We start from the raw sequence: 26,544 nt of genomic DNA, 5'->3' as shown, positions 1-26,544 counted from the left end.
TCTTTTGCGGGGTATGTATGACGACCTTTGTGTAACATTCAAAATTCCGCTTTCAATTAGGGCGACAAGTCTGCATAGCTGAGTGCAACCAAATTCATCAAACAAAAAACTCGGAAATCCTCTGTGAACTTCTTGCTATCCGTTATGTCGTCGATATGGACGTGCAACATTTGCTACATATCCATGCCAATTGCTGACGGCCCGTACCACCTTGTCGAGGACGACCACATAAAACGCCTAATTACCCGCCTCTCCGACAATACTATACGTCTAGTCAATAACGGCATAACGAATTCATTCACAACTTATGGCCTGACAGAAGAGGAGTACGCGCTAGCTCATCCCAAGAAACCCACTCCTGCGTCAAAGCCGAATAGTCCTACACTTACACGCAGTGGCAGCCCGATCGATCGGTTCTTCGAGTCCTTTTCCTCATTCAAATACGACTCTTCCCTGCCACCCTCTACGTCCTACAAACATCTACAAAAGCACCTGAACTGGCTTCCGGGAAGTCCAGAAAGCAACGAAATTTGGGAAACATACCAAAGCGCTCTTAGGCAAGAATTTGACCTCTGGTACGGTGCGGAAGATGACCTAACGGCGTGGCACTCTTTATGTCGTGCTATAGGGATCAATCCGCTCCCAACGACATGTAAGAGATGTAAGAAGGTAACCGCCTAGTACGCACACCTAGGGCGAATCTATAGATGCTAACTCGAGTGATAGGCTGTGCGTAATTGTCACATCAATATGATTGACTTGATCCATTGGGGGCGGAGTGGGGGAGAGGCAAACGGCAAGCGAGTCCGGATCTTTCGAACGGTACGAGAACTGAGCGTATATAGTCGACAAAGTGGCAGGATTTTCAAAAACACGTTCCACAAGGATTCGGAGGAAGGTGGTGTGGTCCTTAGACATCTTCTCAGGCACCTGTTCCCTCCTAGAGCTACTAAACACGTATCTATCTAGCCGAGTATATCGGCTATACCGGGGAGCTCCTAAGACAACACTTTTCTAGGTAGAGATATATCCTTAATTCTACTGTGAATGGTATTGTTGACATTTACTTAGTACATTCACCATTTTGTATAGCCTCCTTTTGCATTTATCACAGCTTGACAGCGTTCATTCATATTCCCGACATACCTAGCAGTATTAGATAGTTCTAACGCTGCCCATTCTATTTCGACACATTGCCTTAGCTCTGCAAGGGTTCGCGCAAGTCTCTTGGCGTTAGACTTGACAGTATTGCGGCCAAGAGCAAGCAAGATATGTCGTTGCCAGTTGGCTTGGCGTTTCGGCCAGCTGTTTGGTGGGGTTAAGCCAAGTCTACCACGTGACTTGTGCGCAGAGGCTCAATAAATGTTTCATGCCCTTCCTCTTCGACGCTTGGATACGTGAAACCGATGCGAATCGAATCTTTCTGCCCCTGCAGTATGGTTGATGGCTTTTGTGGACGTCGTGTACTTCAAGGGCTCGACAAGGAAATGTCGTCCTGCTCAAGGCTGAAGCCTTCGCTTAGCTGCCGATTGTGCAGCCACAGACACCCGATCCGTGCACGAGCGGGCGGCCTGGAACATTGTGGAGGGGTAATTCGTGGCGCTGTGGCGCGATGTGCTTGGCCTCATCATGCGTCATTACCATGTCGGTGCTCTGCCCAGCTGGCTCTATGAAAGGTCAACGCCATACTAGGTTCTCGAATTTTGATCCTTGCCGCACCGGCCTCGCCTCAAGAGAATGCCTTCAGTTGCCGCCATCATTGGCCGGAACTGTAAAGTGGCTTCGATGTGCGACTCCCCGTGTGGTTGATGGCAAGCCTCTCTTGCGGCTACTCAGGCCAGAATCCCGGTCGTACCCTCTTCTGATGAGGCCACTTCGGCGTATGCGCAGTCTCAGGCCTCATGCCCGGAACTGGACATCAAAGAGGGCCTTGAAGAGATGGCCAAGCACTGGAGCCAGGACGAGTTAGATGCTAGACGGCGGCTGGTCCAATTCCGAAGAAGCCAGTCAGGGGCCACGATAACCACATCCTTTGGGCCGGTGTCACCAGAACACTACTTGAATAGTGGTTGCGTCAGCTGTATACTGTGGGAAGAGAAGGGCGGGTGCTATATCACTAGCACGGACATTTTTGTCCTTCTCGAGTTTCTACTAGGGGTACGGATGTCGAAGGAACAGAAGGACCGCATTCGCCGAAACTTAGAAAATTTCAAGCCGACCACGATTTCCAAGAGCGGGGACACTGAGAAGTTTTTCAACGTTATCATGAAATTCCCGAATCCCATGCCGCGCATACTCATAATAGCCATCAAGGTGTTCCCTTGGGAGGTTCTGGGGCATGTGCTGATAAAGAGCATCAGTAAATATGTATGTTTGGATAGGTTGACGGTTATGTTTTGTATGTAGCTAACGTGTCACCAGTATGCGTCTACTCTAGTGTCGAGCGGTCAGGAGGCTGGGCAGTGAGGCTTCTACGCAGCGGTCGATTTCGGAGCAGAAATCATCCGCTAGCTTGGGCCAGTTTTTTCGGAGGGGAGTTCCCATGGGTTGAAGTCCAGCAGCTCATCTTGTCGAGTCAGTAGTCTCTACATGACATGGCGCCTTTACCATGCAATGTTGGCTGGACATCGCTTGTGCGTCTTATGAATCTTTTTGTACATGCACGAACCGTATAGCTTTGTATGTGACCTGGAAGGCATCGGGTATCGGTGGATCATTTTGCCAATGGACCAGACTCGAGACGCCAAAACGCAAGGCACATTGGCTAGGTGGCTGGGTCACTCCGTCCCCAGAAGCGGTCGGCATGTTTACAGCGACTGCTCGTGGAACGAACCATAAGGGGGCGCGAGATTGCTGCAAGCGTATCAAAAAATGTAGAAAGCAGGAACAGGAATCGGTTGAGCAAAGATCGACGATAAGGTACAAGGATTGCTTCGTCTTGCAAGATCTGGGTATCCGTATTTCATGAGAGCTTCACATAGCAAATCTTTATCGTGTGCAAAATGGCTCTCTGTATCACTTTTCTCTTCTTCATAGAGTTCTTCATGTTCTTCAAGGATTTCCCGGTCGCGCCACTGATCTTGTCCGTAGTGTAACACTCAGGTTGAAAATTGATGTGAACTCTGATTTCTATAGACGTCTAGCTAGTTGTATATATACTAGGGGAAGGAAGGGGGGCCACCCCCGGGGTGGCGCGCTAGTAAGTTCAGCTGAACACTGCACAGCTGAGTTTTCAGCTGGGCTCTCCACAGCTGAGATCTCAGCTGTGTTCTCTACAGCTGATGTTCGGAGTAGCTTTCTAGCATATGAGTTGTTGATCCTAGGTTGTAGTGCTGCAACCTGAGTGTAACGCAAACCAACATTCTTCTGCGAATGACGGTGCAAAAAGTGCAAGAAGTGATAGTAGAATCCGAGTCGAGTGATAATGAACGCTACAGTCGATCCTAAGGGGGCCATATTCTCCCTCATAACGAATAATCGAAGAAACGAGGCTGTTGAGTCGGAACCAGACTTCATCAGGGTCCACTGATTTTGACTCGCAAGTCATCGACAAAATAGCTTCCTGCGAGGCAAGCCAAAGAGCGCGAGTGCGTTCATCTGTATCCCGGTCGAGTGTTCCCGGACTCTCCGGAGGCACATGGACAAAGGATCCAATAGAGTCCATATCGGAGTCCATGATCTTGTCAGTAATATACTCAGGTTGCCACTACTAGCGTGTCAGTGGCGTTACATCCTTCCATATCCGTAACAATGGGGAACAGGGGAGTACCCCCCCCCTTTCATAGGCTATATATACGGGCCTTATGCCTCTTCAAATCAACACAGAACTGCTTCTTCACAACCTGAGAAATATCCGGGTCATCGCGTGTTTCGGGGTCGGGAAGCGTGACTGAAGGATGGGTTTGGGTGGCTTCATATAATGTATAGGCAATCTATACGGCGTCCTAAGCGCGTTCGAACCACTTTTGAGTGTTGATTACTGATTGCTCATGGATAGGAAAATCCGTATCAGCGCCTTGACTGAAAATAGCGCAAGTTCAAACGACGTCTGTGCCGTATATCTGGCTGTAGGCATGGACGTTTTCCAGTCGAGAGTCCGATGGGGCAGTATCGTAGATAGAAAGAATCTGGCCAACCATGCTTGTCTTGCCGTTCCGAGGAGCAGTGGCTCGTTTCCTTACAGTATCGACTGGAGTGTCCCCATTATTGTGGGCCTGCGATGTGGTCCACGTAGAACGGGATTATGGGATTATTTTAGAGACATATTTCTCGCTCTTATTGTATCTTTGTTCCCCGAGAATCCCATTTTGCCCGCCATTTTCGTTCGAGAGCCTGAAAGTCAATCTTCGAACCGATAGAGGAGAACATTTGAGATGAATAGCTCGGCGTAGACCGCTGGTACAGCCTGAAATAGGTACGGTGGCACCCAATCAATGGCTTGCTTGAGCCATGGCATCTTGTTGTGGGAGCTGGTGGCAGCTGGCGTAGGAAGGGCAACGGATCAGTGAAGGAAGCATCAGTACTCAGGTTGCAGCACTACAACCTAGGATCAACAACTCATATGCCAGAAAGCTACTCTCCGAACATCAGCTGTAGAGAACCCAGCTGAAATCTCAGCTGTAGAGAACCGAGCTGAAGCCTCAGCTGTGCAGGGCTCATCTGAACTTACTAGCGCGCCACCCTGGGGGTGGCCCCCTTCCTTCCCCTAGTATATATACAACTAGCTAGACGTCTATAGAAATCAGAGTTCACATCAATTTCAACCTGAGTTCAGTTGTATTGAGGTGCTAACGAGAAACTATATAGTAAAAAGAGGTTTGCAGGTGGCAACGGTGACAAACAGAGCATTCAGCTGAGTTCGAGCGAACTGAGTCTTCAGCTGTACACTGCGAGCCAAGCTGATGCGCGTAGATAGATGTACGTAGGAGCATCTGACTGGCTGCTAATAAGCACCTCAAAAGCAGCAGTTGACTTTCCAGCGGATACTCGATATGACTGCGGCACAAGATGATCGTAACTTCACTGGCTATGCTCTGACTTGCTCGGAGAAGAAAAAGATATAAAAGACTCGTAATGTCCAACAAACCAATTACTAGTCGCAGGTCTGATTTCGCAAAGGCTATTATCCTCGTCATTAATCTGACACATCGAGGTTGTAAGACCCCGCGAGACTGCCCATCTTCTCACACCTCTCACTCTTCTAAAACTTCCTCATACGATGCCCGGAGGCCACCACGGCGGCGGTATCTACAGCGGCGGCATACCCCCCTGGCAAACAGTAAACCAGATATGGACGAATCCAGCACTACTTAATACACCCACAGGCGGATCACACCACCGCCACTCCGCCGGCGGACATTCCAGATCCCACACTGGCGGAGGTCACACTGGCTCCCATGGCGGATCCCACGGTGGAGGCAAACACTCCAACGGCGCCTCAGACGCATCGACAACCGCAAACCAAAACGCCACCCTCCTCAACAACAACATTCCTCAGAACCCATCCGACAACCCACCCGACAAGAACAAGCTCGAAATCGGCAATCCTTTCCCCGAACCCCCTCCCTGACCACGAAATCCCTGACCCGCACCCACCCGAGGAACCGCATGAAGTGCCTGACAGGCCCGAGGAGGAGGAGACGGAGTGGTGGGAGAAACAACTGAAAAAGCAAGGGAGGAGGCTGAGGAAATGGTTAAAGGATATTTTGCCTTTCTGACTTGACTAATCACAGGAGCCAAAGGGCAGAGAGTGAGTTAAGTGATGGAAAGCAAACGTGACGCCATCCGGAGGAGAACGGTCGTTTTGAGGCAGGATTAGTAGTGCTGTAAGGAGGAAGATCAAAAATGTTGTCTGTCGTATTAGGGAATGTTTTGATGAAATACTTACCTTCTTTTACCACCGCTGACTAATCTCTTTCATCGTTCAATAATAAACACACACGCCTAACTTCACAAATTTCCCCTTCTCCATTCCTCTTCAACGCTGTTAGAGCACCGAACACCACCGACCCCCGAGCCCGTTCTTCGGAACCCCCGTACCCTCTTCCATCTCCATCTCCATCTCCATAAACTTCTTCTTCAATTCCACATTGTCTCCCTCTTTCCACTCAACGCCTTTCGCTGTCCATCGCTTTGACTTAAAGTACATGAACAGTGCTACTAACAAGATGGCTAAGCCTAGAATCGTCGCGAGCACGATTGCCGCGTACCGCAACTGCGCTACGTCGACGAGAATGGTGAGGTGGGCGTAATTCGATGTGAGGTCTGAGCATTGCCTGAGAGCTGTACTGTGTTTGGCTAAACTTCTCTGCTTGGTTCGTCGTCTCGATGCATGACACGCCATCGAGGTTGCCCGACTGCTGAGTAGAGAAGAATTGGCAAGGCGAAGTGAAGAGACTGGCTAGGGTTGTAGAGACAGCAAATTGAAAACGCGGACGAATGTATAGCCAGACTGATTGCAGTACCAATTCCGCCCTCGGCGTCTACCAAATTGTCGCTACTATCCAGCTTCTTGCTTGCAGGACCCGCGATGTCTTCGCGCCATGGTTTGAAAGGGAATGCATGAATATGATGCCAGAGCCACTGGGGATTTGAATCATGGTTATAGATATGTAGGATTTTAGGAGATTTGAGTTCGCACCTGGTCTGCAGATATTCTCTGTGGCCCTTTCATGGGCTGCCGCCACTTTCCTCTGATTGTACATCCTCCTGTGCCCTTCAGCCCGCCCTACGCTTCCCACACCTTCGACGACCAAAACAACGAGGGAATAAATAGGCACGTGCAATTGGTAGAGATGTTGACCTCAAAAATGCGGAGGCAGGTTAAAGCTAGAAGCCTTCAAAATGCGCATAATGGAGAATGAGCCAGCTCTACCAACTTGCCAATCCCCACATAACAGCTACCAGCAATAGCTTCTATATGTATCTTAGCAATGTACAGGCCACAATATCTCACATAAGAGCTTACATAATGATGGATCGCCGCAAATTAATGCTTCGCATGTTCTCATGCGTCTCGATCTTTCCGAAGATCGGTTTAACTAGGAAATTTTGCACCATGCGTAGCTAGCTCTCCGACCCCATATTTCCACAGTATCATTCACTTCTTTCTCTAGTCCTGGGTGTTGGAATGTCTTAGTTGGAAAGCTGCGCCTATCCAATACCTTGAAAGTAGCAACTGGAGGATTGTCGCTATTCTCGGGAACGCCGTAGTCGAATATTATCCAAACGTGTCGAGCAGTTCTCGTGATTAAGTGCCGTATTATTCCTGTGACCACATCTGTCTCAGCAAGGCCGAGCTTTCGTATGAAGAATGCACGAATAAGCCGTGTGTCTGCCTGGAGTTTCGGATCGATAGAAATCAAGAAGAGCTGGGCTAGTGATGATGAGAACGCGGATCGGAGGCGATAAGAGCGATGCCAGAGGACGTTCCGTTGGGGTGGAACTGGAGGCCACGAGCGTGTTTGAAGGCGCGTTTGAAGACGTCTTGTAGGCACAGTCAGGGCAGCTCCCCGGCCGGTCTGGGTTTCCTCTAGTCCACGTGACATCGCTACCCGAAACAATGTCCGCCACAGTCATCTGTCTCTTCCCAGACACTCTAATCGGCACAGCAGCAACCCTGGAAATAATAGGTACGGACGAGACACATGAAAGGCGTAAGTATTGAGGTTTCTGAAAGGATCGCTTCAAATTTTCGCTGTTGACCAGCTGGCTAGTTATCTAATTAATAAAATTTCTATCGCCTGCCAGCCTGGCAGGCATGACCGGTGAGTTTCGTAGGGCAACCATCTGCAGTCTTCGACAAAAGCAATAAGAATATACCTTAGCCTTCTGCGGCGCAGTGACCAGTGGGCCATATTTGGACGCAGCTGGTTGCCCCAGCCCCCAGCTATCCTTTATCCCCAAAACGCCTCCATTCTCCAACACCGGTCACTGCTGCTTGCCTTGACCATATACATCGCGGCCCTCTCCTACCAGCCAACCCCACAGCGTCCGAGAATCACCAAACTCGAGCTATTGACTAACCTATCTCGGGTGTCAGCACTGCAGATTGCAAACACGGGCTTAAGTATGAAGGTTTGCTGTTAGCTATGGAGGGCCAGTCCTCTCCCATTCGAATCACACTTACGATTAATGAATGCGTAGCATATGAACCAGATCCAAATCTCTTTCATTACCTCATCGGTAAATGCCTCTACCAGCTTCCTTAATAACCCTCTCCAAATAGTCGCCCCAGAGTCCCCCCCCCCGATTCTTGCCCACTCTCCAATTCTACTCGATATCCATAGTCCAAGATGGTAGCATAAAAAATAATGAGTTTGAAGATGCCCTGAACAGAGCGCGTTGATAAATTCATGAATTTTTCGTCCGGTCCAAGGATCGAGATGTCCCCAATTGCAGAAGACGGGTAGGCGTAATAGATTTTGTGCTCATTACCGATAATGGCGAGGGCGGGTTCAAGGAAAGCTGTAATGGAGGTATCATCTACATTAATACTAGGATTTTGGGTCTCGTTCGAATCGTGGCCGACTCTATAATTAGACTCAGGTTCGCTTTCCGACACAGGACTTTCGGAAAAAGCTCTCCTTGCTAACTCCATCTTCTTCCGCAAACTCGCCGCCATCCAGATGCCCATCTGCAGCTCTGCCTCCTTCTGGTCGCCATTCTCTGGCTTGACCTCAATCCCCGAAAAGAGAACAGCGCGCGAGGTGAAATTGTCTGTGGTATGCGAGACATGCATTGCGTTGACTTCCTCCAGCCGGTTGTATAGCGCGCGGAAATGCGGATCGTGGTATGAGTATGAGAAGCAGAAATCCGTTTTACGGAAGAGATGGCGTTCCTTGTTCGGCGTAGAGAGGTCAGGTATGCGAGAGAGGTACAGGGGATTTATGTTTTGAGATTGCCTAGGAGTTTAGCGGCGAAGGCATACGGGGAGAGCGGGACTTACACGCTCTCAAGCCGCCACTTGCCCTTGCCGTGAAGCTTAAGGGCAAGCCCAATAAGTGGCCAGACAACGCTGAAGCACCATGCGTTCTCGTCTCTTCCGAACTGTGTGCAGAGAGTGGCGGCCTGGAATATCCTCTTCACCTGTTGTAGTGTGTCGACAAGCGCAAAGTCAGCCAGTGTGCGGCTATCCTCGTGATTGAAGGCCTCTTCTTCAATAGGCTCCATGGAAACGGATAGACGAAAGTCCGGGTCCTGCTCAATCGCGTCCTTCAGACCTCCTGGAATATAGCCACCCTTGAGAGCACTGCCTAACCGCCTCCTCAGCCCCCCCAAGCGTGTCATGGCGTCATCTGGCAGTGGTTTGGGTGGCATTGTTATAGGTGAAAGCAAAATTGAGGGTCGAGCGGTCCGCAGCTCTGTAAGATGGCGACTCGGGCTGGAAGTTCGCTTTGCGCTGCCCGTCGCGGTTAAGACAGTGCGCTCAGACAGAGCAACGCTACTGGTGCACGACGCACTATGTCCAGGGAGGGAGTCATCTTCTTTGCGCCGTCTTTTGCTTGGGCTGGAGCTGCGCGGGGGATTGCCGTTATCCATGTTGCACGGCGAGGCGTCGCGGAGTCGCTTTAGTGGAGGTATGATTGCGGGCGATCTTGGGGGAGTTGGCGGGCGGAGCGGCGATGCGGTGAGTGCTGGGTCGGGCGAGGCGCGCAGCCAGTCTCGGACTCGATCGAAGGAGTGCGAGGAGAGAGTGGAGGAAGCCATGACGGCCAGACGACGGGAACGGAGCTGTTGATGCAGGACATGATCGGTTAAGCCGTTTTCGTGCTGGGCCGCGTTTCCCCAGCAACCCCGCGCTTCGCCCAATCGGGAGCGGCCGAGGCTTACCCACACAGAACATCAGGACGACCTGCCATGCATACCGAGAACCCGGCGCCACGACAGAATTGCGGCGATAGCAGCGACACTGAACCAAGCTCTTTCTCAGACTTTGTATGTCTCTGTTCTCTGGGAGCAGAAGAGTGGGGTCATCAAAGGAGTCAGGACGCTGCTGGGATGCTGAATTGAAGAGTATCTTAACGCGTTGCGACCTGAATGAGTTGACATCCGAGCGGGGCCTGGGCGCACATTATATCTTTACCAGCACTGCTTGGCTAGGGCTGAAGGGGCTGCGCTAGCGCATGCCCCGTTTGGTGGCTGAGACATGAAGAATCCAAAAAGGGCGATCCGCGGCTGACGAGTACGAATTTGACTGATTTATGCATGGCTTCCACGATCTGAATTCAACGCTCCGCTATCAACTCATATTTGATCATGTAGATGTACTAGCTGACCTCAATGCTTCAGTCCAGATGGAGGTTCATAATGTCTCGTCTTCAGGCTTTGCCGTTATATAGTGTGCAGGGTCTCCATAGCAGCATCAGCCGTGCCAATTTGCGTTCCGACGTGTACATGCATCCACACTTGCGCTGACTCCGCAGGTTTGCAGTCATCCGGGCCAGTGTAGGCCTGGATACAAGCCTTCAAAAGCCACGGAAGGGAGCATAATTCGAGGAGACGGTAATTTCACTAAGAGCTGGTAGAGCACAAGAGCACGAGGATAGACGCCAAGCATAGCGCGGATGTATAATTAATCCGAGTACCCCTCTATTATACCCCTCCACCCTGCAGCCCAAAACATGCCTATGCGCTAGCCGGCAGAACCACGGAAAGTCGGGCGAAGGGTTCTGTCTTGACAAGAACGACATCTCCTTGCCCTTCAGGTACAACAACGTCCGCAAAAGCCACCGATCACTGCCGTCGAAGAGTCTCCGCGCACAAGCCTTGGCTTAAACCCACCAAACAACTGGCCGAAACGCCCGGCCAGCTAGCAGCGACATACCTTGCATTGAAAGAAGCATGTTTGTAAGGCTGGAATACTCAATAATGATAGACACTAACTGCTCTTTCAGGTGTTGCAGTGAAACCAAGCGCTCCCAGACACATCATTCTTCATCCCTGAACCATACCCACGATGCCAGAACACCTGGAGGTGTTGGTGTTTAGCAAAAAGGCGCAGGACATGATAACAAACCTGGATGAGTGGCTTGCAAACAATGATGACTACAAGCCCGTCGATAAAAACTTTGACGAGTGCGTTCGTAATGGGATTGGAGAAGAAGTGATCCCTTTAGGCGACGAAATCGCGCGGGGAATTGCAACAGTAAGCGTTGTCACTGAGGGATCCTAATACCTAATGCTACCCAGATGAGTCATAAGATCTTCGAGGGGCTGGGATTCGAGATGGAGGAGCTCATAGGCCATCTTCCATTTTCGATGGACCGTGGAAAACTACGCCTGCCCGACTTAGCTTTCCCCGTAGTAGGACAATCGGGTATGCGACGGGAGGGCGATGGCGTTGATGAGTGCCGATTCAAAACATAAACTCCGCGCAAATAGCGTAGCCTCGCCCATGTGAATAAGGAGCGTTGGTGCACCGCCACGACCTGGGTGGCTGGTGTCGGATGCACCACGTATGTCTATCGATAAGTGCACGGCCCCATTCCGCGGTATTTAGACTAAACAAACGAGAATAACACCACAACACTTCGCATCCTCATGGCCATACCTAACACCCCTCCATCGCACTATGACCCTAAAGCCATCCGCATCCGCAAGTGGCTCAATGACCAGCTCAATACTCCTGATCGACCATCCGTCCAGCGCCCTGCTCCGAATTCTACCTTTGCACGACAGAAACGCACCCGGTCGAGCGACTATCAACCTCCTCCACCTCTCAAACGACGACAGCCGCTGGAGCCCGCCGACGCCAATATGTGCCTGTCTCCGATGCGTACACGCTCCAGATCTCCGATTAAACCGACGAAGATGAAGGAACGACCGGTTGAGGACCCACGCGAGCCTGCGGTTCGGGCGAGCTCCTTGGACATAAAACAGGCGCAATTTCAATTTCAATACTGGAAGATGAAAGCGATGGCGAGTGGGAAAAGGGTGTGATGCCAACCTCGACCGCAAGCCAGTCACCAGTCCGTCGCGGGCGCCAACCTACGGATTCGGCTCACCCGCGGCTAACCAGCATACCGATTCTTTCGAGTCGATCCGAATCCGACTACTCTTTCGTCCTAGGCTACGAGGCTTCCTCCGCGTCTACACAATCTGCAGCCTCAAACAAGCGCGAGCGCGACCGAAGCCCTGCGAAGACCCTCGCTCACTTGAAACTCCTCAAAAAGCCGGTCGAGTACATATCGGACGAGGACAAGGTCCGAGAGAGCATCCCAGACGACGTGCGTGAGCTCTGGGCAGACTTACGGAAATTGTGCAAAGGGAACGGCTACATTCCGAGAAGAATTCATGTACGCCTTCTTCATCCTTCTCCCTCTTTTTCTTCGTGCACAAACGTCTGCTAATCTGCTCCAGGAATCCTTCGGCTTGAATATCAACATTGAGGACAAGGATGAACTCACTGATGACACGAGGACCGACGAATCTCTACTGTTCGAAATGCGACAAATGCAAGATGTCAAATCCCAAGCGCATAAGATTGAGGGCGACAGTGAGACCCAATGGTACTGCTCCGTTCACTGGCCAGTATTGACCGCCGCTTTTCGCGATCAGCCGTCCATGGAGCCGAAGATCATCACTCATGCTCGTCCGATCAAAGATTTCCTGCCCCGTATCGGGAAGCAGTACATTGAGTCTAAGCTCGTCGATCTCGCCGTCAACCTCATCCCTCCCACCGGCATAGATATGAACCAGTGGCTAACATACCAGCCTCCAAAATATCGAACAGTCAACCAGTCCCTCTCGGCCTCGCTTACGCATAATCCTACGGTTATTACAATCGAGGTCATGACCTCGCAGGGAACTGAGGTAGCCGCAATGGTACAGGTTGGTATCTGGGTCAGCGCTTGGCACGAGCGTGTTCAACGTCTCCGCGACAGCCGCCTATCTACTGTTACGTTACCTGTTATTATTACATCTGTACACGAGTGGAAACTTTACTTCGCTGTTGATCGTGGGGAGAGCATTGTAAGTATACATCTCTAATTACAATTACGTGGCCCTCGGTTCCTTTGCTGACTCGCTCTTCCAGGAAATGCTTCGCTTCCCTGGGGAGATCGGTGGTACGCTGTCACTGCAGAAGATATATAGGCTTCTAGCTGTACTGCGACGGCTTGGGAAATATGGGATGGATGTGTATGAGCCTTGGTTTCTAGATACTTTCTTCGATCGGAGCGGTCTCCCGGAATGCTTGCGTGGCTTCTAATAGTCTCACGATAGCTCTCTCAATAGCTTTAATTCGTCGGTCGAAGAGTCCACCATAGTGCAATATAGCCGAGGCTAAAGAATAGCTTGGAGTCAAATAGATCCGAATTGAGCTCTAATTGGATTACGCCGTCCTTCTTAACCCCATCGCCCTGGTAAACTTCCCATGACCAAACCGCACTGATTCAACCTAATCTCTCTCATGAGATGCTTCCCAATCCATCTATATATGATTAGCTACCTCTCCATGTAATCATAACAAATAGCTTACACTCTCACTCTCAAAGGTCCGCGAGAGGTCCAGATTTATGGAGCCAGTGGCAGCCCCGTCATAGGCTAAGGAAGTGTTATCCTCGGCATCTGTATAGATGCTATAAGGTGGAGGTATTTCGAAGTCTAGTGAGGTAATTATGTCTTCATTTTCTGCTCAGTTAAAGATCCAACGGCAGAAACGAGTCAGATAGCCTTTTCGTGCAGAAATTTTTCGTTGGGGCGATGATGAAGGTTTAGAGAGGCGGGCATAAACAACGATGAGGCACATTGTGTGAAGAGGTATTTGATAACGGAGAGAGACAAACTGATGCTACTGTTGTCCTGCTCCCTTCCCCACATCTTTATATCTAGTTGGTAGACAGCCCAGAAACTGGATTCAGAAATATTTCACCAGATGCGCAAAATGGGTTCGTGAATCGACTTCGTCATGAGCTGGATACGGCGGCGGCAGGGAGTCTGAATCGGCACTTGGGTTTTCTTCATCCCAGGACATCAATTGACCGATTCGAGTTACTCGTAGCCACCATCGACGTAATAGATGTCGCGTTTCCAATGCTGGGTATCTAGGAGATCTCGAGATAATAACAAAGAGACACATAGTTTCTACACTGACAACCGCACGATAATAAAGACGAGTATAAGGAGATATGGGATGGGTCAAAGATTGTTATCATTTAAGGCCATCGAATTGATACTACTCTACTCCCTTCCACTCCTTTATACCCCGTCCTGCATGCGACTATGAAAACTGAAAACTGGATCCAGCGTGTACCTCTCGGAAACGAGAATCAGGTTCCTAGACTTGGTGTATGCGAGGTGCCAATGCATCTAGATTTCGAAAATCCTTCCGATCCTAAACAAACCTGTGCGGCTGAAGTTGATAGAATTCTACCAACGCTTTAAGACAACCGCTAGGATTTAGTGCGAGCTCCCAAGTAAGATCCCAAGTGACTAGGTATTCCGTTTCGCCGCCTTCTGCAACTTGAGAATGGGTGGTCTTGTACCTATGGCCCATTCTCGTACAAAGGTCAAGATCTGAAGCAGTTTCCAATGAAGGCTCCCACCCGACCATATACTCTAATCCTACTCATTCCACCGTTCGGGAGTCAAGGATCATCTCCACTCCCCAAATTGCCCTCTCCTCTGCGCTCACGCGGCAGGCAAGCCAACTTTGTCCATTTGGGCACTCGCCGGGGATACGTTTGGTTTTAGCCTTAGTGAAGACGTATAACACGCGGACCATTATGAGACATAGGCGTAAGAGAGAATTTAGGATTAAAAGATTGGAATAGAGCAACGGGTTTCATTTTGTTTCTTATGGTTGCCTCGCCAAGTTCGGAAAGTTTGGTAATGCTCTGATAAATGTTCGTGTTAGCCAACCGAGTTCATTAGAGGGCGAGGGTCTGCCTACGAGTTGCACTCTTCTGAGGTCCTGTGGTAGCTGGCGTAGGAAGGGTAAAGGATTGGTGAGGAAAGCATGAGTCGTATTGAGGTGCTAACGAGTAGCTATATAGTGAAGAGAGAATAAGGGTTTCAGGTGGCAACGGTGGCAAACAACAATCGAGCTGAGTCTTCAGCTGTACATTGGAAGCTGAGAGGAGTGAATAGAAACGTGTTACTGACTGCCCAGAGTGGGGATTAATCAATTAATCAACTTTAACGTCTCCAAGTTAATTAATTGCTTTGTTGAACAGGCTGTGATTAATTTAATTTGATTTGATTAATTTCTAAAATGCTTAAGTTAAGTTGATGAGATTAATACTTTTTAACCCCTAAGTTGAATTAATTAGTTTAATTAATAGATTAATTAATAAGTTAATTACTACTTAGGAGGTTTAATACTAATTTAATACTAGAAGCGTATAGATTATAAAGTACTAAGTAACTTAGGCTTTATATTAAGGCGTTGTACGCCTAGAAGATTACTAAGTTTGCTGAATTTTTTTTTATAATTAGCTAAAAAGGCTAGGATAAAGTAGATATTAATAGCTAGCTAGCCTAGAATAGGATAGTAATTTCTTATAATAACCTAGTACTAAATAGGGTTTTTTACTAGTAGGTTATTCTATTTTAGAGTTAGCTTGCGCTTCTACCTTTTATACTTATTATTAATAGTTTTCTTTATCTTCTACTTACCCTTCTCTATAAAGTTTCTAAAAAAGTCTGCTTAGTTATTTATAGGGCTTATTTAACGGCGTTTTACAGGCCTTATATTAGGAAATAAAATAGGAGATACTGTACTAGCAGCCTTTATAGCTACCTTATTCTTATATACCTGCTATAGTAGCCGGAAAAAGCTATAGCTATTTAAAAGCTAGTTTTTATATAAATATAGCCTATTACGCTTTATATTATAATTCTTTAGCACTTTTTATAGCCTTTTAAGCGCATATTTATATACTAGATAAAGTATTATAGCTGTAAAATAAATAGGGGTGTTTTCTATTTTCCTATAGTAATTTATAAGCTTTTTATAAGCGGTATTAATATTAATAACTAAGTAATCTTTAGGTATATCTAGATTTTTATAGTTAATAGCCTTAAGCTTCTTTTTCTGCTTTTTAAGGGCCAAGAGTAGCTATTTAAATATAATAAGAACTTCCTAAATAGCTTTATAGCTACTAGCTAAACCTTTATATAACGGGTTGTTTTTTCTATACCTTCTAAGTGTTATATACTAAGGTAGGGTATAGGCAAGTTATTATTAGGGTGCAATAGTCTTTAAAAGGTAAGGCAATAATTAATTAAAATATAAGACAGGGTTATTACTTCTAATAGGTAGTATTAAAGTCTTAAGTTAAATATAAGGTTCCTATCTATACAAAGGAGCGTCCCTATATATAAAAGCTCCGTCCTAAGAAACCTACGTGCTTTTTATGCTTGTTCACGAGCCGGGCGAGTCTGTCCTTCGCCTGCTCTTCCACGAGTTCGTCGAGCTAGCTCGTTCCTGCTCGCTGTGAGCCTAACGAGCCATCACGTGACCCTGTTCTTGTAATGTCCTATTCTTAGATTATTCCTATCTACTAGCAGTCCGTGGGGGAATCTAGGATCCCTATGCGTCCTACACGTGACCCCCTTAGTCCTGTAACCTAGTTCTGCGTAATTAGTTTTATCTACTTACTTATCTCTATAAGTGCCTCTGCGCTTAGGCGGTTTATATTACAGGTTGTAATACTTACTCCCTTTTTTAAGGCTTTTAGCCCGAAAGTACTTCCGTGGTGGGGTCTTAGATAAGTAGCTGGCAATGCCCTATCTGCTGGGCCGTTATTATACTACTCTATTTCTTCTTTTATAATATCTAATACACTAAAAGCTAAAAAGCGCAAAAACTGCCTTATTTTTACTTCTTATATTAATAATATTAGTGTTAAGATAGTTTCTTATTCTTATTACCTATCTTACAACCTTTCTTATATTATTTTGCAAGCTAACTTAAACTGCTGTTCGGAGTACGTGCGCGCATAATAAGCGCGTTGCAACGTAAGTAGTACCTCGGCCGCAGATTATAAGTTAGTGTAGTTTTTTATTGTTTTTATTATTACTAAGTTTTTTAGGGCGAAAACTGTCTTATAAAAAAGAGCGGTTGCGCGCGGAGAAATCCGCCGCCTATGCTGCTTTTTATACGGCTATAGCAAAGATTAAACATCTAGAGTTTTAAGAGAAGTTACTCTATTATTATAGTAATAAGATACTTTAGCGTGGTCTAGAGTTCTTTAAAGAACTTAAGGAGGTGGATTAGAAAAAGGCTAAGTAGAAAGAATAAGAGCGTGTTAAGCAGGAAGGCTTGCCTTCTGCTTCGGGAACTGTCGGGTATTTTTCTTTCTTTCGGGGTGTGCTGGGCACTGCCAGCCGTCCGTTCTATTGCTATATATTCTAATTATATAGCAGTAGCATTTCTTCTCCAGATTCCTTTAATTTTTCCTAGTTAGACAGTGTATTATTACCGTTTTTCTAGGCTATTCCGAATTCTGGCGGTAAAACTACTGCAGGAGTTTCTAATAGTTTGCTAAACTTTTAACTAGTTCCTATATATTTTTAGAGGTGCTGTATTTTTTCTACTTAATTAGGTACTTTTTTTGCTAACTATGCTATTAGGAATCTAGGATTTGCTTAACCTTATATTTATTATTATTATTAACCTTAATATTGTTTTCTAGCTTAGTATTAGGTAGTATAGGTTCTAGTAGTAATATATAGAAGACTAGGTGTATTTTTATCCTATTAGGTAGCCTAAGCTTATAGTTTACTAGGCTAATAATATTCTATATTTTAAATAGTTACTTTATTTTAATATTTTTATAGAGTAGGTAGACTTTATCCCCCCTTTTAAAGGTTAGTGCAACACTTTAGTATTAGTTATAATATTTTACTAACCTTAGTATTAGGAATTAGATATCTATTAAAAGCTGTTTCTATAGCTTTTTAATACTTTTAACTAATAGTAGTACCTTTTAGGCCCTTATACTATTAAGTTAGGGTTTTTAATACGCCTCTAGATTAAAACTATAGTTTATAAAAAAGGGCAATACCTTTATTATCTCCGTAAATACACTATTATAGGCGAACTAGGCTATTAGTAGTAGTAATACCTAATTATCCTACCTATAATTAATATAGTATTATAGGTACTATTCTAAAGTTTAATTAAGCTTTTCTATTTACCTATCCGTCTAAGAGTAAAATACTATAGAAAGCTTATACTTTATTCCTAGTTATATAGTAAAAGTCTGCCAGAATTTTAATATAAAAAGCTTATTTTAGTCTGAAATTATTTTCTAGGGTAGCCTATAGTTGCTAATAATATACTTTAAAAATATATAGGCCAGATTTTCTGCTATTAATACTTTTTAGTAAGGAATAAAGTATATATATTTAGTTAATCGGTCCGTAACTACTAATATTGCGTTGTATTTTATACCTGTTATAGGTTTAATAGACTATAGTAGCTTAACTATAAAGTCCTATATAATAGATTTCTATACCTTTTCTAGTATAAAGGGACTTTTTATTAGTCTATATAGTGCGTGTTATACTAACTTATTCTTTATATACTCGCATTTATATACAATTTTCTCCGTTAATTTCCGGAGTCCGGGGAAATAGAATATCCTTACAATTCTTTCCTATATTTTTTCCACTTCCTAGTGCCTATATACCGGTGTACTATAGAATTCCTTAATAAGCTCTTTTTATAAGGTTTTAGGTATAAATATTTTATTCTATAAGGTAATAATACTGTTCTAGATTTCTCCGTGTTTTTAGTTTATAGGTTCTGGGCGCAAACTTTGCCAGTTATAACCTGCTAAATCCCGGCTTTCTTAATCTAGTTTTTAGGCTGCCTTAATTTATTTATACTACTTATTATCCTCGGACCTATAAGCAACTACTGCCTATACGTGGTTAAATTTAAGGGTTTTTAAACTTTTTTCCCTAAGTATAAATTGCCTAGTCTTTCCGGCTCCTTCTATATAGTCCGGCCTTCGGCTAAATGCATTTATATAAGCGTTTTCAGATCCTTTTTAGTATATAATCCTAAAATTAAAGGTTTCTAGTTTTTCTAACTATTTTACTTATTTTCTATTTAACTTCTTAGTTATTATAAAGTATATTAGATTTTTATAGTCTATATACACCTGTATTATATATACCGCTTTTTTAAGGTAAACTTTCTACTAACTAAATGCTTCTACTATAGCTAGCAGTTCCTTATTATAGATATTATAGTTTAGCTTAGCTAGGCTTAGCTTTTATAAGTAGAACGCTATAGGGTGCAGTTTCCTTTATTTATCTAGTTAGTTAAGTATTGCTTCTAATACTTTATCCAACGCGTTGCTTTTAATAGTAACTGGTTTTTATAGATTAAAAATTGCCAACACTAGTTTTAAGGCGAATTATACCTTTAACTTATTAAATACGCTCTATACTTCTTATTACGATAGCGCTACACGTAAGAGGTCGAGGGCTTAAAGAGGAGCGTTGATTAGGTGCTATATACAATACTACGTGGAGAATCAAGACGTTGTGTAAGGAACAGGAAGACGGGAGACGGGCCACCGGATATAAGGGCGTGGCCGAGCGCGTGGCGTACGGCCTCTATGCCGTTTCGGCGCGTGGCACGCGTGTACGCGAGGTCCTTACCAGATCAGGTGATAGGAAAAGGGGGCAGCCGGTAGGTGGCTGGAGCGGGACAGGATAGGAAGCGGAAGCGAGACGGGAGCGGAGCAGGGCAGGCAGAGCAGGAGGCCGGCCAACGGTAGTAGGCCGGTGCAGATTGCTGGAGTTGTAGCAATCTGCGGCAGAATTTCGGTAGGTAGGGTGTCGCGGTCGATACCGTGACAGTACCCCCCTCCTAAACCTAAGTCTCTTGGCGAGTAGGAGGCGCTGTTTGTAATATATACGGCTATTTATCGGGAGTAGGGCCGTGAATTAAATCTTAATTAAGGTTTTAGGGTCTAGCAGGACGGGGCTTATCGGACGCAGGATTGTGAGCTTTAGGGTGGCGGTAATAATAATCAGCCGCAGCAGTAGTATCCTTCAGGTTATCAACGGGTTGCTAGGACAGGTTGTTGTATCCAGTCTATTAGACTAAGTACTTGTATTACTTTCAGTGCCGGTTTAGGCGTATACCTTTAATACGGTTAACATACTATTTAGTTTCTTTTTTAACTTAAATAGGTTTAGGTGGGGGCGACTCCTGGCCAGGCAGGTAGTTAGCTTGCGGAGCGGCAGGACGGAGTAATAAGATATAGAAGACAGGATATATTTTTATAGATTTAGGTAGGCCTAGTTAATAGGCGTACGGAAAAATAATCTATATAATTGGGAACTTCCCTAGGTTCTTCTAATTAAGCTTTTTAGCAGGTTAATTTATATAGATATTCTATATATTTAACTAAACTTTATTACCTACTTTATAGGCCGGTGCGCCTATATATTTTCGGTTGGCGTATTCTTCTTATATTGCTTAGGCCTAAGTTATCTCTTCGCGGATAAACTGCTTAATATCTAATATCTTATTAACTATCTAATTAGCCTTAAGTGCTTGCAGTGCTTAATAGGCAGGGCGCGGAGTTTCTAATAGCGGTTTAAAGCCTATTCTTAGGTATTATCCTAAGATAGTAATAAACAGTGTTACTATTATTAATTTAGATTAGGTGTTATTTACCTTAAACTAAGCGGACGGTAGCCAGGTAACCTAGTTATCTTACTTATAGTTTATATAGGCGCGGAGGACTTATTCTAGTATTAAATTAGCCTTCTCTATTTAGCTATTAGTTTCCGGGTGGAAGGCTAATAATAATTAGGCTTTAATATATAGTTGCTTATAGAGTTTATCCTAAAATGCGGAGATAAACTGTAATCCTTAATTAGATATATATATATTAGGCAATCTGTAATATACCTAAATATATTAGTAGAATAGGTTGGCTGTAGCCTTAGCTATAATTATTATACAGGGAATTATATATTAGTACTTACTTAGGCGGTCTACTATAACTATAATATTAGTACAGCCTTCGGATTTAGGTAGTTTAATAATAAAGTTAATAGAAATATCTTGCCAGTAATACTGCGGGATAGGCAGGGGTTTTAGAAAGCTATTATACTTCTCTTTTAAAGCCTTTATACAGTAATAGGTGTAATAGTATACTATAAATCGGCGGATTATTTTAAATATATACGGCTAGTAGTATTTTCTTTAAAGGATTTCTAGAGTTTTTCTATATCTAAAGTAGCTGCTAACAGGGGAATTATACATATAATAAAGCAGTTTAATCTTTAGTTTATTATTATTAGGAATTGCTATTTAGTTGCGGAAGTAGAGCTTGCTATTTTACTCTTTATATTTACTTAGGGTAATCTTTTTAGAGCAGTATACTCCGGAGTATAATATCTCTAGAACTTCCTAGATAAACTTATTATTTAGGTATTTATTCTTAATAATCTCCTAAATTATTTAGTTAGTTTCTGTTAGATTTAACTATATAAATAGGTTAGAACAGAGCAGTATCTAATTTCGGGCTGCTTAAGCTTCTTTTTATATAGGCGTATCTTACGTACAACGCGTTAAGGCGTTAGGCTTCTTACTATACTTGCCAGGTTAGTAGGTAATTAAGAAGTTAAATTAGGATAGGTATTTAGACTAATAAGCCTATTAGTAGCTTAACTGCTTTATAGTTATAAAGTACTACAGGTTTTTATAGTTGCTAAGAACCTAAATTAGGAATACTGCGCCTTCTAGTTTAGGCCGCTACTGTTTAAAGTATCGGATAATTACTAGGAGTTCCTTATTATAGATTTTATAGTTATATTTAGCAGGACTTAATTATTTTAAAAAGTAGGCTACAGGTTAGAGTATTCCTTATTTATCTATTTATAAGAGCACTCTAGCATTTATATAATTAGACAAATTAGCCTTAATAATAATTAGCAGTTCGGGGTCGAAATAATAGAGAATTAGGGCGGTGGTAAACGCTATCTTAAGTTGTTTAAATACCGCACAGCAGGGCTTATTAAACCGGAACAGAACGTTCTTCTTTATAAGTATAATTAGGGGAGCGGCCAGGCTAGAGAAATTGTTAATAAATTATTAGTAGAAGTTTGCAAATCTAATAAAGGCTTGTATATTCTTAATATTATAGGGGACTTCCTAGTTATAGATATTCTTAATCTTGTTCGGGTTTATACTAATTCCGCCGGTTAATATTATATACCCTAAGTAGGTAACCTTATTCTAATAGAATTCGCACTTATTAATATCTAGTTATAGGCCGGCGGCTTCTATTACTTCCAGGACCAGCTTTATATAATACTAGTAGTTTTTAAAGTTTTTACTGTATATTAGAATATTATTAATATATGCAGTATAGAATATATCTAGGTACAGGCGGAGCACGTTATTTATATAGTATTAGAACGTGCTAGAAGCGTTAGCTAATCTAAATAGTATTACCAGGTATTTAAACAGGCCGTATCGCGTCCGGAAAGCAGTTAGCTATTTATCTCCTTTCGCGATTTATAAGCAATTAAATGCGGAGACAATATTAAGCTTTATATAGTATTTTGCCTTACTTAATTATACTAGGGTCTCCTAAATTAAGGGAATTAGGTATTAGTTCTTAACAGTTACAGTATTTAGCGCGCAGTAGTTAACACAGAATTATAGGCCTTCTCCGGGCTTTTTAATAAAGATAACCGGAGAGGCAATAGGTAATAAACTAGCACGGATAAATCCTTTCGCGAGGTTATTATTAAGGTACTTCCTTAGCACCTTTAATTTATTTTATAATATTCTGTACAACAGGCTAAATCCGTGCAGTTTGCTGTTTTTAAGCATAATTTTATAATTATATATTTAGTATTTAGGTAACTTATTAGCTTTCTATTAGAAGAAAGTCTTTAGTAAATAGTAATATTATACTAGGACTTTTATAGCTAGGTCGGTTTAGGTCTTCGGAGCTAAGGCCTTATTAATATTGGCAATAGTAATAGCAAAGATTTTATAATTAAGTTATTAGGCTAATCGGGTTATAGACGCCGCGTTTAGTATATAGATATTTGTCCGGGTATTAGGTTTAAATTTAGAATTAGATTTAGTTTTAGGTTTAGTTTCTAGCTTAGGTTTAGGGTCGGGCATATTTATCTAGCGTACTATTTTAGGAAGCTAGTAATTATATTAGTATTATATAGACAGGCTTAATTACTGTAAGTAAGAGCGTTATATTAGAAGTATTAGGCACTGCTTAATAAGGGGCGCTTTAGGAAGCTGTTTTATATAAGTTCTTATTATAGAGGTTTAGAAGTTGCGCAGGTATTACGCCTAGTATTAGGATAATTAAAATAATAGTTGTTAGTTATTATAGTTAAATCTAATATAGTGCTTATATAGCCAGGGCTATTCTAGTAGCAGCTTATATTTACTAAGTTCTAGTATATAGAAACAGATCTATTTTATATAGTTTAGGTGGCGGAGGGTTACTTATATAGAGTGCGTAATCTATCCTTCTTTAAGTATTTTTCTATTAAATCTAGTTAGGCGTAAAATATAAAAAAGCAGGTTAAGGCGGAGGTTCTATACGCGCGCTAGATTCCTGTAAATATAACCTATACCTATAGCTCTACTATTAATTAGAGCTATAGTATCTATATAGGTAGGGCCTTATTATATAGAAATAGGAATAAGAATTTATTATTTCTAGGAGTTAGGTTTAGGTTCTTTAAACAGGTTTATAGAAATCCGGGGTTAGAATAGTCCCGGGGGGCAACTTAGCTCCGGGATAAAGCTTTTAATAACTTTTTTATATAGGATAAGCGGCTACCTCTAGATTAATTAAAGCTAGAGAATAAAGTAGTAAATATAGAGGAATAGCAGGCAGATAAAAATTAGGTGGAATTAGTTAATTACGTGTATATGCGCGGTTAGAGGCTTAAAGGCTTATTTATACTAGATAATTAGACTTAGAGCAAGGGAATAAAGTAATTACAGGAGATATAACTATGCTTTCCGCATTTAAAGCAGAGGCCCTTTTAATAATATTTATCTTATTCGGCTAAGCCGGCTAGAGCATATTTAGATATATTAATTTCTATTATATTTAGGTCTTTTTATAACAGAGGGGAATATTAAAAGGGTCGGCCGGGCAGGAATTATAGATTATTATTATACTTTGCAATTAAGTTGGCATAATTATTTAGATTATCCGGGGTAGTAGCGCTAACTATTGCACAGCAGAGTTTATTAGAAAGGAAGTGTTAGAGCTAAGTTATTAGGCCAGCTTTATTTAGATCTATATTAGCGGCAAGTTGTTAGAATTTAGTAAAGTATAATATAAAGGCACACTTTTCTTATTTTAGTATATAGAGTTAATTTAAGGATATAAGTTTCTAGTTTAGATTGCTGTATATAGCCTGCAGGAATTAGATAAGTTAATTAATAGTATAGATATCTTAGTCTATTAAGGGGTTAATAAGCGTTAACAGGTTAAATTCTAATTAAGAGTAAGTATATAGCAGGCGAGCATGTTTAGTTAGGTATTAATTAGCATTTTTTTCTAGTTTATACTATAGTTGTTGGACAAAGATTAGGAGTTCCTTTTAACTCCCCTTAAATATTAGAGGGTTAATTAGACGTTTAGTCTTTAGGGTCGGCAGGGCGGCAGCTATTAGGGAGAAGTCTATTAAAGTTAGCGGAGTAACTTTAATAGTTAGGGTCCGTATATAGTTTATATTATTGGCAGGTATTAAGCTATTATTTAATTTATAAACAGAAGGCCCTGCAAATTGTTAGTCGGGCGCTAGTAGTAGAGTAGGGGTAGATTTAGACTAAATTGCGGCTACTTCCTCCCGCAGAGCAGTAATTTCCTATTTCTGGGCGGACAGAACTTCTATTACGGCAGCCTGCTGTTCCTTTATAGAGCTAATAAGCTCTAGAAGTATTATAGTTAGGTTAGTAGAGGTGTCTATAGTAGTAAAAGTAGACATAATATAATATTATAATAGCGCTACACGCAAGAGGTTAAGGGCTTAAAGAGGAGCGTTAATTAGGTGCTATATATAATGCTACGTAGAGAATTAAAACGTTGTGTAAGGAATAGGAAGACGGGAGACGGGCCACCGGATATAAGGGCGTGGCCGAGCGCGTGGCGTACGGCCTCTATACCGTTTCGGCGCGTGGCACGCGTGTACGCGAGGTCCTTACCAGATTAGGTAATAGGAAAAGGGGGCAGCCGGTAGGTGGCTGGAGCGGGACAGGATAGGAAGCGGAAGCAAAACGGGAGCGGAGCAGGGCAGGCAGAGCAGGAGGCCGGCCAACGGTAGTAGGCCGGTGCAGATTGCTGGAGTTATAGCAATCTGCGGCAGAATTTCGGTAGGTAGGGTGTTGCGGTCGATACTGTAACACTTCTAAGGTCTATTTATACTTAATATCCTTTCTAGTAAGTTCTATAAGTAGCTCTATAATTTTTAAGTAGCCCTTAATAAACTACCTATAGTAATTAGCTAACCCTAGAAATAACTATAGTTCCTTTAAATTTACGGGCTCTAGCTATTCTTAGATAGAGAACACCTTGCCTTTTTCTATCTTAATTTGTCCTAGACTAATAACGTATTTTAGGAATCCGACTTTCTACCTATAGAACTTACACTTATCTAGGTTTACTATAAGGTTGTATTTTCTAAGTTTTTTAAGTACTTTTCGCATATATATCCTGTATTCGCTTAGCGTTTCTAAGTATATAAGGATATTATTAAGGTATACTACTATAAACTAATTTAAGTAGCCTTTTAGCACTAAGTTAACTACTACTTAGAATATTACTAGCGCGTTAGTAAGCCTAAACAGTATTACTATATACTTAAAGTATTTATATTAAGTTCTAAAAGCTGTTTTCTACTTTTCTCCTTCTCTTATCCTAATTAAATAGTACCCTTTGCGTAGGTCTATTTTTATAAAGTACTTAGCCTTATATAGTTAGTTTTTAAGTTTAGAAATTAAAGGTAATAGATAGCGGTTTTTAATTATAATCTTATTTAGTTGCCTGTAGTCTATATAAAGGCGTAGCTTACTATTTAGTTTTAGGATAAATATTATAGGGTAACCTGCGGGTAATTCTAATAGTCTAATAAATCCTTACTTTAGGTTCTTTTCTAGGTATTCTTCCAGCACTTCTAGCTCGCTCTAGGCTAGTAAATAAATTGGTCTAAACTATAGTTATTTGCCTAGTACTAGGGGAATATAGTAATCCTAAGGTTAGTGCTTTAGTAGTGTATTCTAAACCTTTTCTATAAAAATTCCTTTAAATTTATTATATTCTTCTGGTATATTTAGTGCTTTTACTGCCTCGGCTAGCTACCGGCTGCTTAGAGGTTTAAGCTACTATTAGCTTACTACCCTATTTTCTTTTTAGGCTTTCTTACCTTTTAAGGTATCTATATTAATATCTTATTTTTACTTAGGCTTATCCTAGCGCGGGGTGCCCTTTAGTCTACTTTCCGGTTAAATCTTTACTTTACTAAACTTCTAATTAACTTAGGGGTTATACTGCTTTAGCTATAGTATACCTA

At 43.0% G+C, this 26,544-nt stretch overlaps 6 protein-coding genes across 6 annotated transcripts; 5 read left to right on the top strand and 1 right to left on the bottom strand.

The window, feature by feature from the left end:
- Positions 1 to 88: 88 nt before the first annotated feature.
- BDZ99DRAFT_413999 (uncharacterized protein) lies at positions 89 to 1,380 on the top strand. The gene is made up of 4 exons (XM_033716714.1): positions 89 to 326; positions 402 to 669; positions 727 to 1,018; positions 1,072 to 1,380. The coding sequence occupies exons 1-3, from the start codon at positions 145 to 147 to the stop codon at positions 967 to 969; spliced, it is 693 nt and encodes a 230-aa protein (XP_033578484.1). The 5' UTR covers positions 89 to 144; the 3' UTR covers positions 970 to 1,018; positions 1,072 to 1,380.
- Positions 1,381 to 1,630: 250 nt separating this feature from the next.
- Positions 1,631 to 2,562, top strand: BDZ99DRAFT_276956 (uncharacterized protein). The gene is made up of 2 exons (XM_033713955.1): positions 1,631 to 2,367; positions 2,422 to 2,562. The coding sequence occupies exons 1-2, from the start codon at positions 1,939 to 1,941 to the stop codon at positions 2,464 to 2,466; spliced, it is 474 nt and encodes a 157-aa protein (XP_033578483.1). The 5' UTR covers positions 1,631 to 1,938; the 3' UTR covers positions 2,467 to 2,562.
- Positions 2,563 to 5,100: 2,538 nt separating this feature from the next.
- BDZ99DRAFT_461575 (uncharacterized protein) lies at positions 5,101 to 5,906 on the top strand. The gene has a single exon (XM_033719646.1). It carries the CDS (start codon positions 5,219 to 5,221, stop codon positions 5,567 to 5,569), a length of 351 nt encoding a protein of 116 aa, XP_033578482.1. The 5' UTR covers positions 5,101 to 5,218; the 3' UTR covers positions 5,570 to 5,906.
- A 2,300-nt stretch (positions 5,907 to 8,206) lies between these two features.
- BDZ99DRAFT_518778 (uncharacterized protein) lies at positions 8,207 to 9,708 on the bottom strand (the record flags this gene model as incomplete). The annotated part of the gene is made up of 2 exons (XM_033725333.1): positions 8,207 to 8,903; positions 8,948 to 9,708. The coding sequence occupies 2 exons, from the start codon at positions 9,706 to 9,708 to the stop codon at positions 8,207 to 8,209; spliced, it is 1,458 nt and encodes a 485-aa protein (XP_033578481.1).
- Positions 9,709 to 10,797: 1,089 nt separating this feature from the next.
- On the top strand, positions 10,798 to 11,575 carry BDZ99DRAFT_276889 (uncharacterized protein). The gene is made up of 4 exons (XM_033713954.1): positions 10,798 to 10,840; positions 10,896 to 11,146; positions 11,203 to 11,468; positions 11,531 to 11,575. The coding sequence occupies exons 2-3, from the start codon at positions 10,958 to 10,960 to the stop codon at positions 11,365 to 11,367; spliced, it is 354 nt and encodes a 117-aa protein (XP_033578480.1). The 5' UTR covers positions 10,798 to 10,840; positions 10,896 to 10,957; the 3' UTR covers positions 11,368 to 11,468; positions 11,531 to 11,575.
- A 989-nt stretch (positions 11,576 to 12,564) lies between these two features.
- On the top strand, positions 12,565 to 13,210 carry BDZ99DRAFT_384502 (uncharacterized protein; the record flags this gene model as incomplete). The annotated part of the gene is made up of 2 exons (XM_033715385.1): positions 12,565 to 12,972; positions 13,037 to 13,210. The coding sequence occupies 2 exons, from the start codon at positions 12,565 to 12,567 to the stop codon at positions 13,208 to 13,210; spliced, it is 582 nt and encodes a 193-aa protein (XP_033578479.1).
- Positions 13,211 to 26,544: the final 13,334 nt, after the last annotated feature.

This window comes from Mytilinidion resinicola (assembly GCF_010093595.1).
Source record: "Mytilinidion resinicola strain CBS 304.34 unplaced genomic scaffold BDZ99scaffold_7, whole genome shotgun sequence".
Lineage (NCBI taxonomy): Eukaryota > Fungi > Ascomycota > Dothideomycetes > Mytilinidiales > Mytilinidiaceae > Mytilinidion > Mytilinidion resinicola.
This window is presented reverse-complemented; position numbering and strand designations above follow the sequence as displayed.

Excerpts from the sequence above, each read along its gene's own strand:
- BDZ99DRAFT_413999 (XM_033716714.1), top strand. The coding sequence starts at position 145 with ATGTCGTCGATATGGACGTGCAACATTTGCTACATATCCATGCCAATT. Across the intron at positions 327-401 it reads TATGGCCTGACAGAAGAGGA|CCCGATCGATCGGTTCTTCG; the intron begins GTACGCGCTAGC and ends ACGCAGTGGCAG. Across the intron at positions 670-726 it reads CATGTAAGAGATGTAAGAAG|GCTGTGCGTAATTGTCACAT; the intron begins GTAACCGCCTAG and ends CTCGAGTGATAG.
- BDZ99DRAFT_276956 (XM_033713955.1), top strand. The coding sequence starts at position 1,939 with ATGGCCAAGCACTGGAGCCAGGACGAGTTAGATGCTAGACGGCGGCTG. Across the intron at positions 2,368-2,421 it reads TAAAGAGCATCAGTAAATAT|TATGCGTCTACTCTAGTGTC; the intron begins GTATGTTTGGAT and ends ACGTGTCACCAG.
- BDZ99DRAFT_461575 (XM_033719646.1), top strand. The coding sequence starts at position 5,219 with ATGCCCGGAGGCCACCACGGCGGCGGTATCTACAGCGGCGGCATACCC.
- BDZ99DRAFT_276889 (XM_033713954.1), top strand. The coding sequence starts at position 10,958 with ATGCCAGAACACCTGGAGGTGTTGGTGTTTAGCAAAAAGGCGCAGGAC. Across the intron at positions 11,147-11,202 it reads TCGCGCGGGGAATTGCAACA|ATCTTCGAGGGGCTGGGATT; the intron begins GTAAGCGTTGTC and ends ATGAGTCATAAG.